General features: G+C 59.4%; 1 protein-coding gene across 2 annotated transcripts; it reads right to left on the bottom strand.

The window, feature by feature from the left end:
* Nucleotides 1-1,504: 1,504 nt before the first annotated feature.
* Nucleotides 1,505-8,466, bottom strand: Otx1 (orthodenticle homeobox 1). 2 transcript variants are annotated; one of them, XM_036201013.1, is made up of 5 exons: nucleotides 8,283-8,466; nucleotides 7,870-7,938; nucleotides 6,105-6,310; nucleotides 5,046-5,197; nucleotides 1,505-3,718 (listed from the first exon to the last, which is right to left on the bottom strand). In XM_036201013.1, exons 3-5 carry the CDS (start codon nucleotides 6,199-6,201, stop codon nucleotides 2,900-2,902), a joined length of 1,068 nt encoding a protein of 355 aa, XP_036056906.1. In that variant the 5' UTR covers nucleotides 6,202-6,310; nucleotides 7,870-7,938; nucleotides 8,283-8,466; the 3' UTR covers nucleotides 1,505-2,899. The 2 variants fall into 2 exon arrangements, with proteins under 2 accessions (XP_036056906.1, XP_036056907.1); XM_036201014.1 differs by lacking the exons at nucleotides 6,105-6,310; nucleotides 7,870-7,938; nucleotides 8,283-8,466 and adding an exon at nucleotides 3,968-4,204 and having other exon boundaries at nucleotides 5,046-5,100.
* Between the last annotated feature and the right edge of the window lie 4,179 nt (nucleotides 8,467-12,645).

Here is a 12,645-nt window from a genome sequence, read left to right as displayed (position 1 = left end):
AGTTCGCGAACCGCCCCGGCCAGCCTGGCCTGCGACAACTGCTATGCAACCGAGGCCCGGGGGGGTCGGGTACCCGCCCCAGAGGCCACGCCAGGCCGGTCTCCTGGTTCAGTTCCCCCCATCTCCCCCCGGGGCCTCGGGGGCGGCGGCTGCGCCCGGGACGCCGGGGGTGGAGGGAGCTGTGGGGCGGCCGGGGCGGCCTCCCCAGCCCGCAGCCCGGGCCTCCAGCCCCGCTTCCCGCGAACGTGCGGGGGCCCGGCCGCCAGGGGCCTGCGCGCACCAGGCGGGGCGGGGCGGGCGCTCAGGGCCGGGTGCCGAGCGGCCTTGGCGGGCACGGCTGGCCCTGGAGGGGGCCCGCGCGGCCCGAGGCTCGCCCTCCGCCCGCCCTCCGCCCGCCCTGGGACGCTCTGCTGGAAAGGCTGGGCCTGAGCCGGGCCGCCCGACCCCAGGCGGGCCACGCCGGGGAAGCCTTTCCCACAGCCCAGGCTCGAGGGCCGGCCACCTCGCTGGCGCGACCCCCGGCCTCACACCGGGCTCACGAAATAGGGGGAAGAGGCCGTGCGGCCGACTCCGCAGGCCACTTTTCGTTGTCTCCCTATTTCCTCCCGCCCGTGGGCTCGGCTTCTCGGCCGCACACTCGGGAGCCGTCAGAAGAGTTGGGCAGTTGTGGGCCCTGGATGTTCTTGGGCGGCCGACATTGTTAATACAGTTTCCCTCCCGTTTAGCCTCCCAGCCCTGGCGGGGAGGAAAGGGTAACACCGCCAAGCCCTTGTCTCCCCCAGACGGAAGGCCAACTGCCCTCGCTCAGGCCTGCGGGCCCGGCCGGCGTCTTCCTCCTCTGAGGAAGGAAATGGTTGGTCCATTTGTGTTAGTAGGCTCGAAGGAACCTTTAGGAAAGATAGTTTGGTGACAACTTCTGGTGCGAGCTCATGGTTTAGAAAGACTCCTGAGCACGTGGTTGGAATCTAGGCTCCCACAGCCGCCGTGAAGCCGCCCGGGACAGCTCAGCCGGAGGGACTGCTCTGCTGCCAACGTGCAGGACCCAGACTTTTTTCGTTTTGTTTCCCTTTTGGCTCAGCTCAGAGAGCATGACAGCGGTCTCCTTTCCCGCCTCCAGACCCTCTTCCCCTCCCCCTCCTCCTCTTTCTGGTGCAAGCAATTAGGGTGAAGAAATCAGTGCCAGGCTTCTGCCTCTGAAGAGAAAGGAGCTGTTTCTGGGATTGAGTCCTGACACCTGTGTCTGCCCTAGATGGCGAGGAGGTGCGGGGTCAAAACCTCGGAGGGGGAGAGGCTGGGCTGATGCCGAGTGTGTGGGGGAGAACACCCCCTAAACGACGTTTTGGGGGACTCTTGACTTCCCGCCTTATTCTTCAGCCTCCAGCTTCGCGCAGGTCGTTAACACGCGGGTTATTAACAGTTTTCCTCCTTTTAATCCCCTGAGACCGAGCCCCGAAGCTGGAATTAGGAGAGCAACGCTGACAAGTCATTCATTAATTTGCTTTTATTTTCGGGAAATAATGTAGATAAAGAGGAAGAGGAGACGGACTGCCTTACATCTCAACAAGTAATTTGTGATCTTCACATCGGACAAATCAAATTTACAAATTACTTTCCCACCTACTGGACCAAGCGGCCAGAACCCACACGGATAGATACACAGGTCCCTCCGCAGATTTCGGAGAGGGAAGGTTCACTAAAAACTCACTAAACAGACGGGGTGTTTTAAAGAGACACCCACAGAGGAACTGGACCTGGGACTCCGGGTGGTCTGCTTTCCACAGTGGATAGTTTCACCTCTTTGTTTGTTTCTAAGGCGAAACTTTGATTCTGTACTCAGGGCGAAGCAGGGCTCAGTCCTGCGCCGGCCCAGTCCAGCCCCGCCCGGTACCCCGACTTAGCTGTTTCCTTCACTTCTGATCCTCCAGCGCCCAGCTTCCTGGAACCAGGCGGGTTTCTTTAATAAATACACAAAGGGAGATGTGAAGAGGGGCAGCACAGCTTGTGACAACTGAAAAATAAGAACCGCCATCGTTTGAGAAAGAGGAACGGGAACAAAGGGGACATATTTTTTTGCTTTTGTTATATATATATGTGTATATATATATGTGATGTATATATTTTAAAGTTCTGTTTCCTGGACGCTAAAACAAGAGAGATGCTCAGTTCAACCAACGGCAACTAAAAAGTTTAAGTGGTCCCTGGAACGGACCCGACTATGTACAGCATTCCCGCCGAGGCGGAAGCTTGAATCAGTCCAGCGCAGGGCCGGGAAGGAGGCTGGGCACCCTCCTCCCCAAGACCTGGCTCAGCGCTCACCACTGGGGAGGTGGGGGTGCTGGAAGCTCTGGCCTGCAGATGGGGAGCTGGGTCAAGGGCAGCTGAAGGACAGGCAGTCCGCTAGGAGAAACAGCGGTGGGGTTGATTTGGAGGAGTGTGCATGGGCGCACTCCAAACCGTAGATAATACGCCAGTTAGTGACTTCAGTGTCCAGAAAGAATAAATAAAACTGTTGAGCTCAAAACAGAGAGGGTCAGAGCGAAAGAGCCTGGGAAGGCTCCAGGTGCATAAAAGCTGTCCAGAAAGACTTGAAGGGGTGACGCACGAGTTGGAGGGAGAGCACTCTGCCATCTCGTGAAGAAACGGAGGGCCAAGCAGAAGCACCGGGCCCCACCTCCAAGGGGGAGAGGGGTGTACACCCTACCCCCCCAAGGCAAGTGGCACAGAGATGGGAGCGGCAGTGCAGGCAATGGACATCTTGGGGGGATGAAAATTCAGTTTTGGAAAAGCCAAGGCAAAGGCGAGCGGTACATCAGCAGCAGCAGCAGCAGCAGCAACAGGGTGGGGACCACGGAGGGCGCAGGTAGTTGCGTTTCTTCTCCACTCCCTCTCACTCCTGGGCTCACAAGACCTGGAACCGCCACGAGGCTTGGTCCTTATAGTCCAGACAGTCGGGAGAGTTGAAGTTGAGTTTCCAGGCAGAGGAGGCGGCGGCGGCGGCGGCGGGCTCCTTGTAATCCAAGCAGTCGGCAGAGTTGAAGGCCAGCCCAGAGCCTCCGTAACCTTGGTGGTGGTGGTGGTGGTGATGGTGGTGGTGGTGGCCTGAAGACTGACTCAATGGGTGGTGTGCGTGCGGGTGGTGGTGGTGGTGGCCGGCCATGGAGGAGGGTGCCATGGGGCTTAGCTGGTGCGGATGGTGATGCGAGTGCATGGGCGCTAGGTAGGAGCTGCAGTCGACCCCGCCAAAGTAAGAGGAGGAGGGCGCGGGGTAGCCCTGGCCGTAGCTTCCACCCTGGCCATAGGACATGGGGTAGGAGGCCGCCGCAGTGGCGGCACCTGCGGCTACCGAGCGCTGCATACACGAGGCGTTGCTTGGCGCGCCCAGGGGCTCCGGCACCGACACGGATGCCGGCGCTGAGCCCGGCGAGATGGAGGCCGGACTCCAGATGGACGAAGCAGTAGGCGTACTCAGAGAGGACGCGGCGGCCACCGGGTTCCCTCCCAGGCCCGCGGCCGCAGCCGCCGGATTGGCCGAGGCACTGGACGCCGAACTCGACGAAGAGGCAGAGCTGGACACGGCAGGCGGCGTGAACTGGCCGCTGCTCTCCGAGCCCGAGCTCTCGCGCACGGGAGACGACTTCTTCTTGACCGGCCGGCTTTTCGTTCCGTTCCCGCTCTGCTGCTGCTGGCGGCACTTGGCGCGGCGGTTCTTGAACCAGACCTGCAGTGAGCAGGGGGAAGGAGAGGGGATGAGGGGGCTGGCTGGTGCAGCTCAGCGCTCCTCCGCCCCTCGGACTCACCCCGCCCAGGATCTTGGGGACCTCTCAATCCCAGCTCTACCCCTCCCAGTCTCCGGCCTTGCCAGACCCTGTCCCCTCCCCCGCACGCGCTAGGTCCCCAGCTCTGGCGCCCTCCCCCATCCTTCTGCGCAAAGCCCCCAGTCAGCCTCCTCCGCAGGAGGGATGCGCACCTCCCCAAGCCCAGCGCAACTCTGCCCGAGGGCGGAACGTTTGCGTCTGTCCAGCCAGAAGTTCAGCCATCTCTAAGCTGCTGCGGTTGGCTGCTTCCCCGCAGCCCCGTTTTAGTTTGAAGGCCCTGTTTTCCATGAACAGAGCTCAGGAAACAGCGGAGAGGTACAGAACATCGGAGTGTAGGGCAGTCACCAAGTCTGGGGCCCGAGGGGTTTCACCGAGTCGGCTCCTGGAGACTGGAGTTGGGCAGGGCAAATGTTTGGGTGGGAACAGAAGCAAGGCTGGAGGCTGAACCCGAGCAGTGCTCCAGTACCCGGGCTTCTCGTGAAGGAAGCCTGGGTGAGATTCCCTTGGGCCTTTTGGCTCCAGGTGGGGTACCAAATGGAAGGGTAAGTCATAAATTCTCACTCCTTTTGGAGGGGGCCCGGGCACGGGGCATTTCCAGTCCCTTCTCCAACCTTCGGGGAAAGAAGTGGGACAAAAGACCCTCGAGGAAGAGTCAGGCTAACTCAGAACTCCATTTTCTCAACCGTTGCATCTTAGAAACGGTAAAGCCAGCATCTGGATTTTACACTCGGCTGGAGGAAACTCCTAACCAGACCGACTCCACCCCGCGGAGCACACTCCGCCGAGGCAGACAGCGCTAGACTGCAGCCAAGTTCCATCTTGCACTTTTAGAATCCTCAGGACGCAGGGCAAGGGTACAAAAGACAAGAACGGAAGCAGAGCTAAGGCTCAGTAGGAAGGCGCCAAGTTCTGAGGTAGCCAAGAAGCAGGGGCCATTATCTAACCTTCTGAGGAAGTTACATCCGGGAAACACGGCTGGCTTCCCCAAAATTCCAAAAACAGACCTTCAACATCGCAAGAGCCCTGGGGACCAGGGCTAGCTAGATACTGGGCTCACAGCCATTACTTTTTAACGTCACCCCCTTTTGGCTGACTGAAGCTCGGCGCTAGGGGGAGTTGCAGAGGGCTGTCCAGTCCGTGAATGGGCCCCAACACCAGACCGCCCAAGCCAGATCTTCCCCACCGGTCCTAGCGCCCCCAGCCCAACTCTAGAGCCCCAGAATCCCGCACCTGGACTCTGGACTCAGGCAGGTTGATCTTGAGCGCCACCTCCTCTCGCATGAAGATGTCCGGGTAGCGAGTCTTTGCGAAAAGCGCCTCCAGCACGTCCAGCTGTGAGCGCGTGAAGGTGGTGCGTTCCCGTCGCTGCTTCCGCGGAGTGGCTGTGGGGACATGCAAGGGCGCCTGGAGTCAGCGGTGGGTCACGAGGACTGGCAATGGAGGCCACTTGCAGGTCCTCCGGCAGGTCCAGAACCCCCGCCCTGGAAAGGAAAGGCCGACCTCCGAGCAAAGGCAAACTTCCCTGGCCACAGGTGGGACAGAGTGTACGTACGAATTCTACTAGACGCTCCAGTCTGAAACTCCAGGGCCTGCGCCCTCCGTGCCTCTCAAAGATTAAAAACCAAGCCCCCCCCCCCCCCCCCCCCCGACACCCCCGCTCATCTCCCTAAGCCCACACACTTCTGGCTGTGAGGTAGGAAGTAGACCAGAGCTAGGCAGAAACAGGACCTGGGCACACTTTCCAAGAGAATAAATTCAAGCAAAGAAGTATACTGATCTACAAAAGAAACTCGGGGTTCAGCTGGAGTCATCCACCACCGCGGGAGAGTTGGGTCAGGCCGCTGGTCTCTAGGGCACTCTCTCTAACTAGGGAGAAAGAGTTCTGCTCTCAAGGCAGCTAGACGGAAGGGAAATTTGGCTATTTATGTTAGGGCCTAGCAGAGTCCAGATTCCTCATGAAATGTTGGAGCCGGAGGGGTATTTTTTTTTTTTTTAAAGGCAGCCAGAAGGAAGGAAATAAATCGTTGGACAACATGCTCTCTCTAGCAGGTGGGACCACCAGGGAGCCAGGTTGCAGGCATCACAAGCTCAGAAGTTGTAGTCGCGGTTTCTAAGCCGCCTGGCCAGACCTTGATTCAAACCTGTGAGCCTGTACCAGATCTAGGCAACAGGCGGCAGGTAATGGTTTCCCTGGGCCTGTTTGGGGACAGTGTGGGCTCAAACGTTAAAGGATGGAGTTCCCCAATGTTTGAGGAGGCCTGGGGGTTGGGACCGAGGGCCACTGCTCACCAGGATAGCCCACAGAGGGGTGCAGGAGGTCCATGGCAGGGCCAGCCAGGCCCAGCCCGTTCATGCCGTACGGGGGTTGTTTGAGGTAAGACATCATGCTAACAGCCGGGTGGAGGCGCCCCGACGGATCCAGGGGGCCTGAGGCCAGGAGCAGTTCAGGGCTCCCACTTCGAAGTCCTTCAAGCTGTTGCTTCTGGGGGCCTGGCCTAAGGAGACAGGAGACACATGGAAACCGTCACCTAGTCACTTTGGCTTTCAGTTGCTATAATCCTTGAATGGGGAGGGGGCGCAGGCTAGGAACTTCACAGGGTAGGCAACCCAAGAAATTTCTCCTCCAAGCTCAGCAAGCACACAGCTTCTCAGAAAAGAAAACTTCCCCCACGTCGTTCCTCCCTCTTTTAGGGCTTGACAAGGGCCAAAGACACTCCTCGAGTGTCATCAGGAAAGAAAACTTAAAAGCGCGATCGGGCCTAGGAGGTGAGAGCCGGGGCCAGGGAGGGTGCAAAATCCCAAGTGTAGTCAATTTTTTTTTTTAGTGGCGCGGAAGCAATTTGCTGAAGCAAATGTTCACTTGGCGCCGGGACGGCAGGCCGTGCAGAGTGTACGGGGTTGTTTCGTTTAAGTTTCAAATGTTTTTGAAAAGGGGCAAAACCGCTGGCACTATAGAGGCCCAAGAAGTAGGCCTTGGATCGCGAGGCGACTGCCCACTTTGGACACACCATTCCTCCGAGAGCTCCAGGGCTGCTCCCTCCGCCAGAGCCAGCAATCATCACCCTAGCTGACCTCCCTGGGCCCCCGACGCTAAGAGATGGGGGAACCGGGATCTCACCGCACCTCCAGGGCAGATGCGGCCCAGGCCCGGGTGAGGCGGCAAGAAGACGCCAAAGGCGCCACGGTACAAGTGGCAGTTTCAAGATGCCGCCCAAGGTCAGGGGTGCCTCAGAGGCGGTCACCCGCCCTCCTAAGCCCGCGCAGGCCGGGCCTTCTTTCGACCAAGTCCGGGTGAGCACACCGAGTCCTACCAGGGTCTGATCAAGGATGACCAACCCAGGCGCCCAAAGAGTGCTGGCGACTTCGGGAGCCCGAGCACCCGGGGTCGCGGGGCTCCTCGCCGTGCTCTCTGAACCCGGGGGAGACAGAGAACTAGGCCTCAAGTCGGAAAGCTCACGCACACCCGAGCTGGGAGCGCGAGGTTCGGCCGCAGACACTGCCAGCCCCTGGCGCTCTTCTCCAGCGGAAGAAGGGCTTTGGGGGGTGGGCCTGGGACCCGAGAGGGGCTTCCAGCTACACCCCGCTTTGCCAGGAGCCCAGGGCAGGGAACGCAGGGAAACCCGAGGCTGGACTTCAGCAGCTTCCCATCCCAACTCCAAGCCCTGTTTCGGCCCTCGGGGCCCCGCGGCCTGGACTAGGGGAAGCCAGCTGGCGCAGATGGCGGAGGGGACCACAGGGGAAACAGTTCGGGCACCCCGGCCGGAGGGCCGCAGGCCACCAGCCACGGTGGTTCCGCGAAGGTGCGGCGTGAGTTTTCGAATACTTTCATCTAACTTAGCACCCCAGCTCCGCAGCTTCGGAGGAGGCGGGGGAGGGGGCGCCCGGCTCAGGAGCGGCCTAGGGTCTGCGGCGCAGCCAAGGGGTGCCGGGGTCTCACCCCCAGCCCCGCCCACCTGCGGGGGACCTGGGTAGCGGGGGTCGATTCGAGGAAGGAGAGGCGAGGGGAGCCACCACCATCCCGGGGTGGCGCGCGGCCCCGCGGCTCCCCCCTTACCTGCCCTCCGCTGCCGGGGCTGTTCACCATCTACCTCGCGCCCTCAGCAAGACCCTCCGGGCCGCCAACCTGCAAAACAGAGCCGCACAGGTATTACCCCGGCGGCGGGTCTAGGACCCCCGGGTTTCTCCTCTCCCCAACTTCCCTCTTCCCGTCTCCTGCTTTTTCCAGGACCTTTGGCGTGTCCTTCCAGGATTCACTTTATTGCACAAATACTTTGCAAAGTCCCACATGCTTTTCCTCCCAAGACCTGGCCTCAACCGGGACCGGGGGGCGGGAGGGGGGGGGTTCGAGGAACAGAGTTAGGAGGTGGCTCGCGGTGGCCGCTGCACTCCCGGTGCAACATGGAGGCGGTAGGGACTGAAGAAATCCTGCAGAGTCACTTGGCAAACTAAATAAATCAAGCAATTTACCTTGTCGGAGTGGCTTGTCTTGCTCGGTTGTTTAGGTGATTGGAAATGTAGCCTGATGAAGATTGATCACCTTTCTACTGCCCTCCCCGGGTATGTGAACGCGAGGCAAGTGCGTAACGGGGCTAGGCCGCCAATAGGGGGCCTCGAGCGGGCTGAGTGACAGAGAGCCGGGCAATGGCAGCGCGAGCCGGGGTTACCTCCGCGCGCCCCCGCCCTCCCCCGCCCGCCTCCCCCGCCCTCCCCGCGCGCCAGCCCCGCCTCGGTCGCGCGCTAACTCTGGGGCTCGAGTGGCAAATTCCGCTCAGAGCGAGTCGAGGAGGGTGCAGGCAGCGCTGGAGTCGCGGGAGCAGAGGGGCCCCGGGTCCCGAGGCACGCCTGGGGGCCCCCGCCCTCCTCTCGCCTGGGCCGCGCAACGGAGGAGTGGCGGAAAGGTGCTGGATAACCGGTTCTAGCTGGCGCGCGCGCCGCCGGGCTTCGCAGCCGGGGTGTGGGCGCCAGGCTTCCCGGGCGGCGGACTTGAGGCTCGCCGGCCCCTGGCTCTCCTTGGGGCGCCCTGGGACCCGGAGCCTCCTCCCAACGCGCCCCCCACCTACGGGCGGCTCGTGCGGGCGCGGGCAGCGGAGCCCAGCTCGGGGAGCAGTTTTGGGCACGCCGGGCACTTCGCGGCGCCCCGGGCCAGCACCCGCGGGGGAGGCGCCGCCACTTACCAGCTGCTCGGCGTCTCTAGGGGCTCCCGGTCCCCACCAAAGGTGTTCGCAAGTCCTAAAGCTTCTTCCGAACTGTTGGAACTCAGACCCCCTCCCCCTCCCCCCACATTTTCCTTCTTAGGCGTGAGGTTTTGATAGAAAACTTTCTTTTTCACACTCGATCGGTCCTTCCGCGTCTCCACCTACTAGGGACAGTCTGGTGGAAAATGTGGCCACAGACCCCGACCCCTCACTTCATTTTCTACCACTTTGCGGGAGGAGCCTCCTGGAAACCATTTCCCTGGATTGTTCGTACTGGAAGACCCCAGTTCCCAGCCGAATAAACTTGCTAAGGACGTCTACCTGTGTGGACTTTCCAAAGCGAGAGAAAAAAACTATTTTCGGCCCAACCCCGAGCAAGGCAATTCTTTTAAATGGCATCTCCTACTGAAGACAAGGAACCACATCTATGCCCTTTCCTAGTCTTTTCTCCCCATCCTCTCCCAGGCTCACCCCAACAGGCGGGTGAAAAGTTTGAGCCACAGTCTGTGCGTGGGTGAGTTCGGGAGCCGCCAAGAGCACTGTAGACCGGAGCACCTCGGTGCCCAGGCCGCGAGGTCCGCACCGTTCGCTGACCCGGCGCGGGGCGAGCAGAAGGAAGGGGGAGCCCGCTGAGTGAAAAGGGGCCGCGACTGCCGCTCATCAAAGTGCTTCTCCCCTCCCCCAAGCGACACTTTCCTTTGGAGTCCGAATAAAATACGGTAACAGAATATGATGGAGGGCACACTGTTTCCTTAACTGCTTCTCAAAGGACCGAGAGATCTTCTTAGGACCTTTAATAAGGCTTTGGTCGGTTCTTTTGTTGATCTCTCAAAATCAACTCCTTCTAATTGAAGTTGGAGCTGAAAGCGAGCTAATGTTCAAAGAAAGTGGCCGCCAGACTAACGAAATTACATTTTTTTGAACGATGAGGGAACATCTAATCAAAGGGGCAGGGAAGGAGGGGTGTGAGCGGGGGGACCACGGAGGAGAAAAGGAGGTTTTACAAGATCCTTCTCTGGTTCACAAAAGTCAGCGACACGGGCGCTTCTCTCCAGAACAAAGACACCGCGGCCCATTCACAAAAGCGAGAGAAAGAGAAAGCAGAATAAAAGAACCCGAGGAAAGGGGGGAAATGAGAGGGAGAGAGATAAAACCTGCAGGCAGAAAAGAAGCAGCGCAGAGCACAGCGCGGCCCGAGCGAGCACACACCTTAGGCTCCCGGGTCCCCACTAGGAGTATCCCCAAAGGCGGTCGGCCAGGCTGAGAGCTACGGGGACCGTGCTGAGGTTTAAGAAAGAAACGAAATACACTCCTGCCCCTGTTCCGGGGAATGGCGCGGGCTAGGGCGCACTAGTTTGGCGGGCACGAAAATGTCGACGTCCTGGGGTGTGCACTGGCGGCATCCCTGTCCGGGCCTCCCGCCGCCTGGGTTGGCCCTCTGGGGCTCTGGGCTCATGCTCTGGCCTCCTCAGGGCGGGTTCGTTGGCTGTCGCAGAACCTAGACTGGTCAGGTGGACGAAGTGGGGCTGCGGTGCGCATTGGAATGTGCCTGCGCGGTCCCCAAGGCCCACCGCGTGGGAGCCGGTTGCTGTCGGTTCCTGATGCCGTCCCCCTCCATTCGCGGGCAAATGGGAGGTATCGAGTGGCAAGGACTCCCCCCCCCCCTCCCATGAGAGTATTTATCTAATCCCAAATTGCAGGCGAATTTCCTTAATGCTCATCCTGTAAAACCTTGGGATTAAGGAAAAAAGGAGAGGTGGAGGGGGGGGGGGAGAGAGAGAAAGAGGAGAGAGAGAGAGAGAGAGAGAGAGAGAGAGAGAGAGAGAGAGAGAGAGAGAGAGAAAGAAGAAGAAGAAGAAGAAGAAGAAGAAGAAGAAGAAGAAGAAGAAGAAGAAGAAAGGAGGGGAAGAGAAAGGAGGGGAAGAAAGGAGGGGAAGAAGAGGGGAGGGGTTAGGAGAGGAGAGGAAAAGTGGAGAGGAGAGGAGAGGAGAAAGTGGAGAGAGGAGAGAACAGAGCAGAAGAAGGAGAGTAAGATCAAGATGGAGTTTTTTTTAATTCGGCGCATAGGATTGTGGCAGCCTTTGCTAGCCAAATGTCCGGGTCCGGGACGCCGGTCCAGACGCTTCGACGGTTCCCTCAAAGGGTGGTTGTGCAGCCAGGGCCAAGTAGGGGCGGCGCTGGAGGAAGAGGGCGCTGCTTCAGCCTAAGGCCCATCAGCCAGGAGCGGGTCCCACGCCCGGATGCTGCATCCCAGTGACCTGGTGCCCACGTAGAGTGGCCAGACTGTAGAGACACGTGGGGTGGGGAAGGGGCCGGGACCCCCGGCCCTGAGAAAGTCCCGCACCCGCTCGCCACAAACGCTTCGGTCGCCGCGCCCCCGACCCTTTGTCTCTTCCCACCGAGCGGGTTTCCAGGGTCTCCGTCCGTTGGCGGGCTGGGTGCTGGCCTGCCTTGGGGAGCCCGCCACCGGGCACTGTGCGGAGCGTCAGCAACGCGACTCCCCGGCTGCGGCCCGATGCCGCGGTCTCAGCCCGTGCTCCGCCGCCGCTGAGGGGCGTTCGGGCGCTGCGGAGAAGGGAAACCCCGCGAGGCTGGGAACCGAGCGGGAGGGGCCCCCAACCGCAAGCAAATCTAGGACTAGGGGAGTTTTGTCACCTCGTAGATCTGGGGGAAGGGGAAAGTGCCGTTCTGGCAGGCCCCTGGAAAAGGGACGATTTCTCGAATCCACCCCAAAGGGAGCCCCAGGATGCTCCGGGCGGTGGATTTCCGAGTGCCGGTTTACCTGGGCAAATTGGATAGGATTCTGAATGTCCCCAGAGAGCAGCAACTTGCGGCTCTGCTTTCTCATAAAGAGGACAAAGACCCGATTTCACTTAGTTCTAGTAACTTTTCACCAGAAAGAAAAGGAAACAGCATTCTTTGCCATCAAGGAATTTTGTGCAAGTTTTTACCATTTTGCAAGACGAGTAATTGGAAATGGCAGCATACTTTTCGAGTGAGGTGAAAGCCTGAATGTGTGTGTGTGTGTGTGTGTGTGTGTGTGTGTGTGTGTGTGTGTGTGAGAGAGAGAGAGAGAGAGAGAGAGAGAGAGAGAGAGAGAGAGAGAGAGAGAGAGAGAGAGAGAGAGAGAGAGACAGAGAGAGGGGCTAAAGTGAATGCCAGTGTTTCCCGTAAGTTTCAGGACTTGTTGAAGGGACTTTCTTTGTTCGGACACCCAGAGTGGAAGAGCCCATTTTTACTGGTCGTGTAGAAATTGTTACATCTCTCTTTCTTCCATCTCAAACGCACGTATCTGCACAACCCCTCCCCCAACCACAGTGTTCTCCCTTTTATTTCAGGACTACAGACTGCTGGTTATGGGACACAGTTCTACAGGCTTGAAAATTCATCACGATGCGCCCCCTCCCCCGGGTGGAATCATACATTTCCCGGGCTCTTTCAGAGAGATGACCCTTCCCAAAGGACAGGATAGTTTTTACTCCCCAGAATGTGGCTTTGCAATTTGCATTCTATCTGAGTCAAGTTCCTCTGGACCTGTGTCAGTTCCAAACAGTCCAGTGTCCTGTGCTGAATTTCACATGGAGAGTCTTACTGATACACAAAGTTTTCATTGCAAGGAAAAAATAATAACAGGG

The sequence above is a fragment of the Onychomys torridus genome, chromosome 10 (genome assembly GCF_903995425.1).
Source record: "Onychomys torridus chromosome 10, mOncTor1.1, whole genome shotgun sequence".
NCBI classification, from domain to species: Eukaryota; Metazoa; Chordata; class Mammalia; order Rodentia; family Cricetidae; genus Onychomys; species Onychomys torridus.
The sequence above is the reverse complement of the archived record's forward strand: the minus strand, read 5'-3'. Positions and strand labels throughout refer to the sequence as shown.

What these genes read in the sequence shown, in the direction of transcription:
- Otx1 (XM_036201013.1), bottom strand. Translation starts at nt 6,201, where the DNA reads ATGATGTCTTACCTCAAACAACCCCCGTACGGCATGAACGGGCTGGGC. An exon ending in CCCCTCTGTGGGCTATCCTG is followed by an intron (nt 5,198 to 6,104) that starts GTGAGCAGTGGC and finishes ATGTCCCCACAG; the next exon opens with CCACTCCGCGGAAGCAGCGA. An exon ending in TGCCTGAGTCCAGAGTCCAG is followed by an intron (nt 3,719 to 5,045) that starts GTGCGGGATTCT and finishes TGCTCACTGCAG; the next exon opens with GTCTGGTTCAAGAACCGCCG.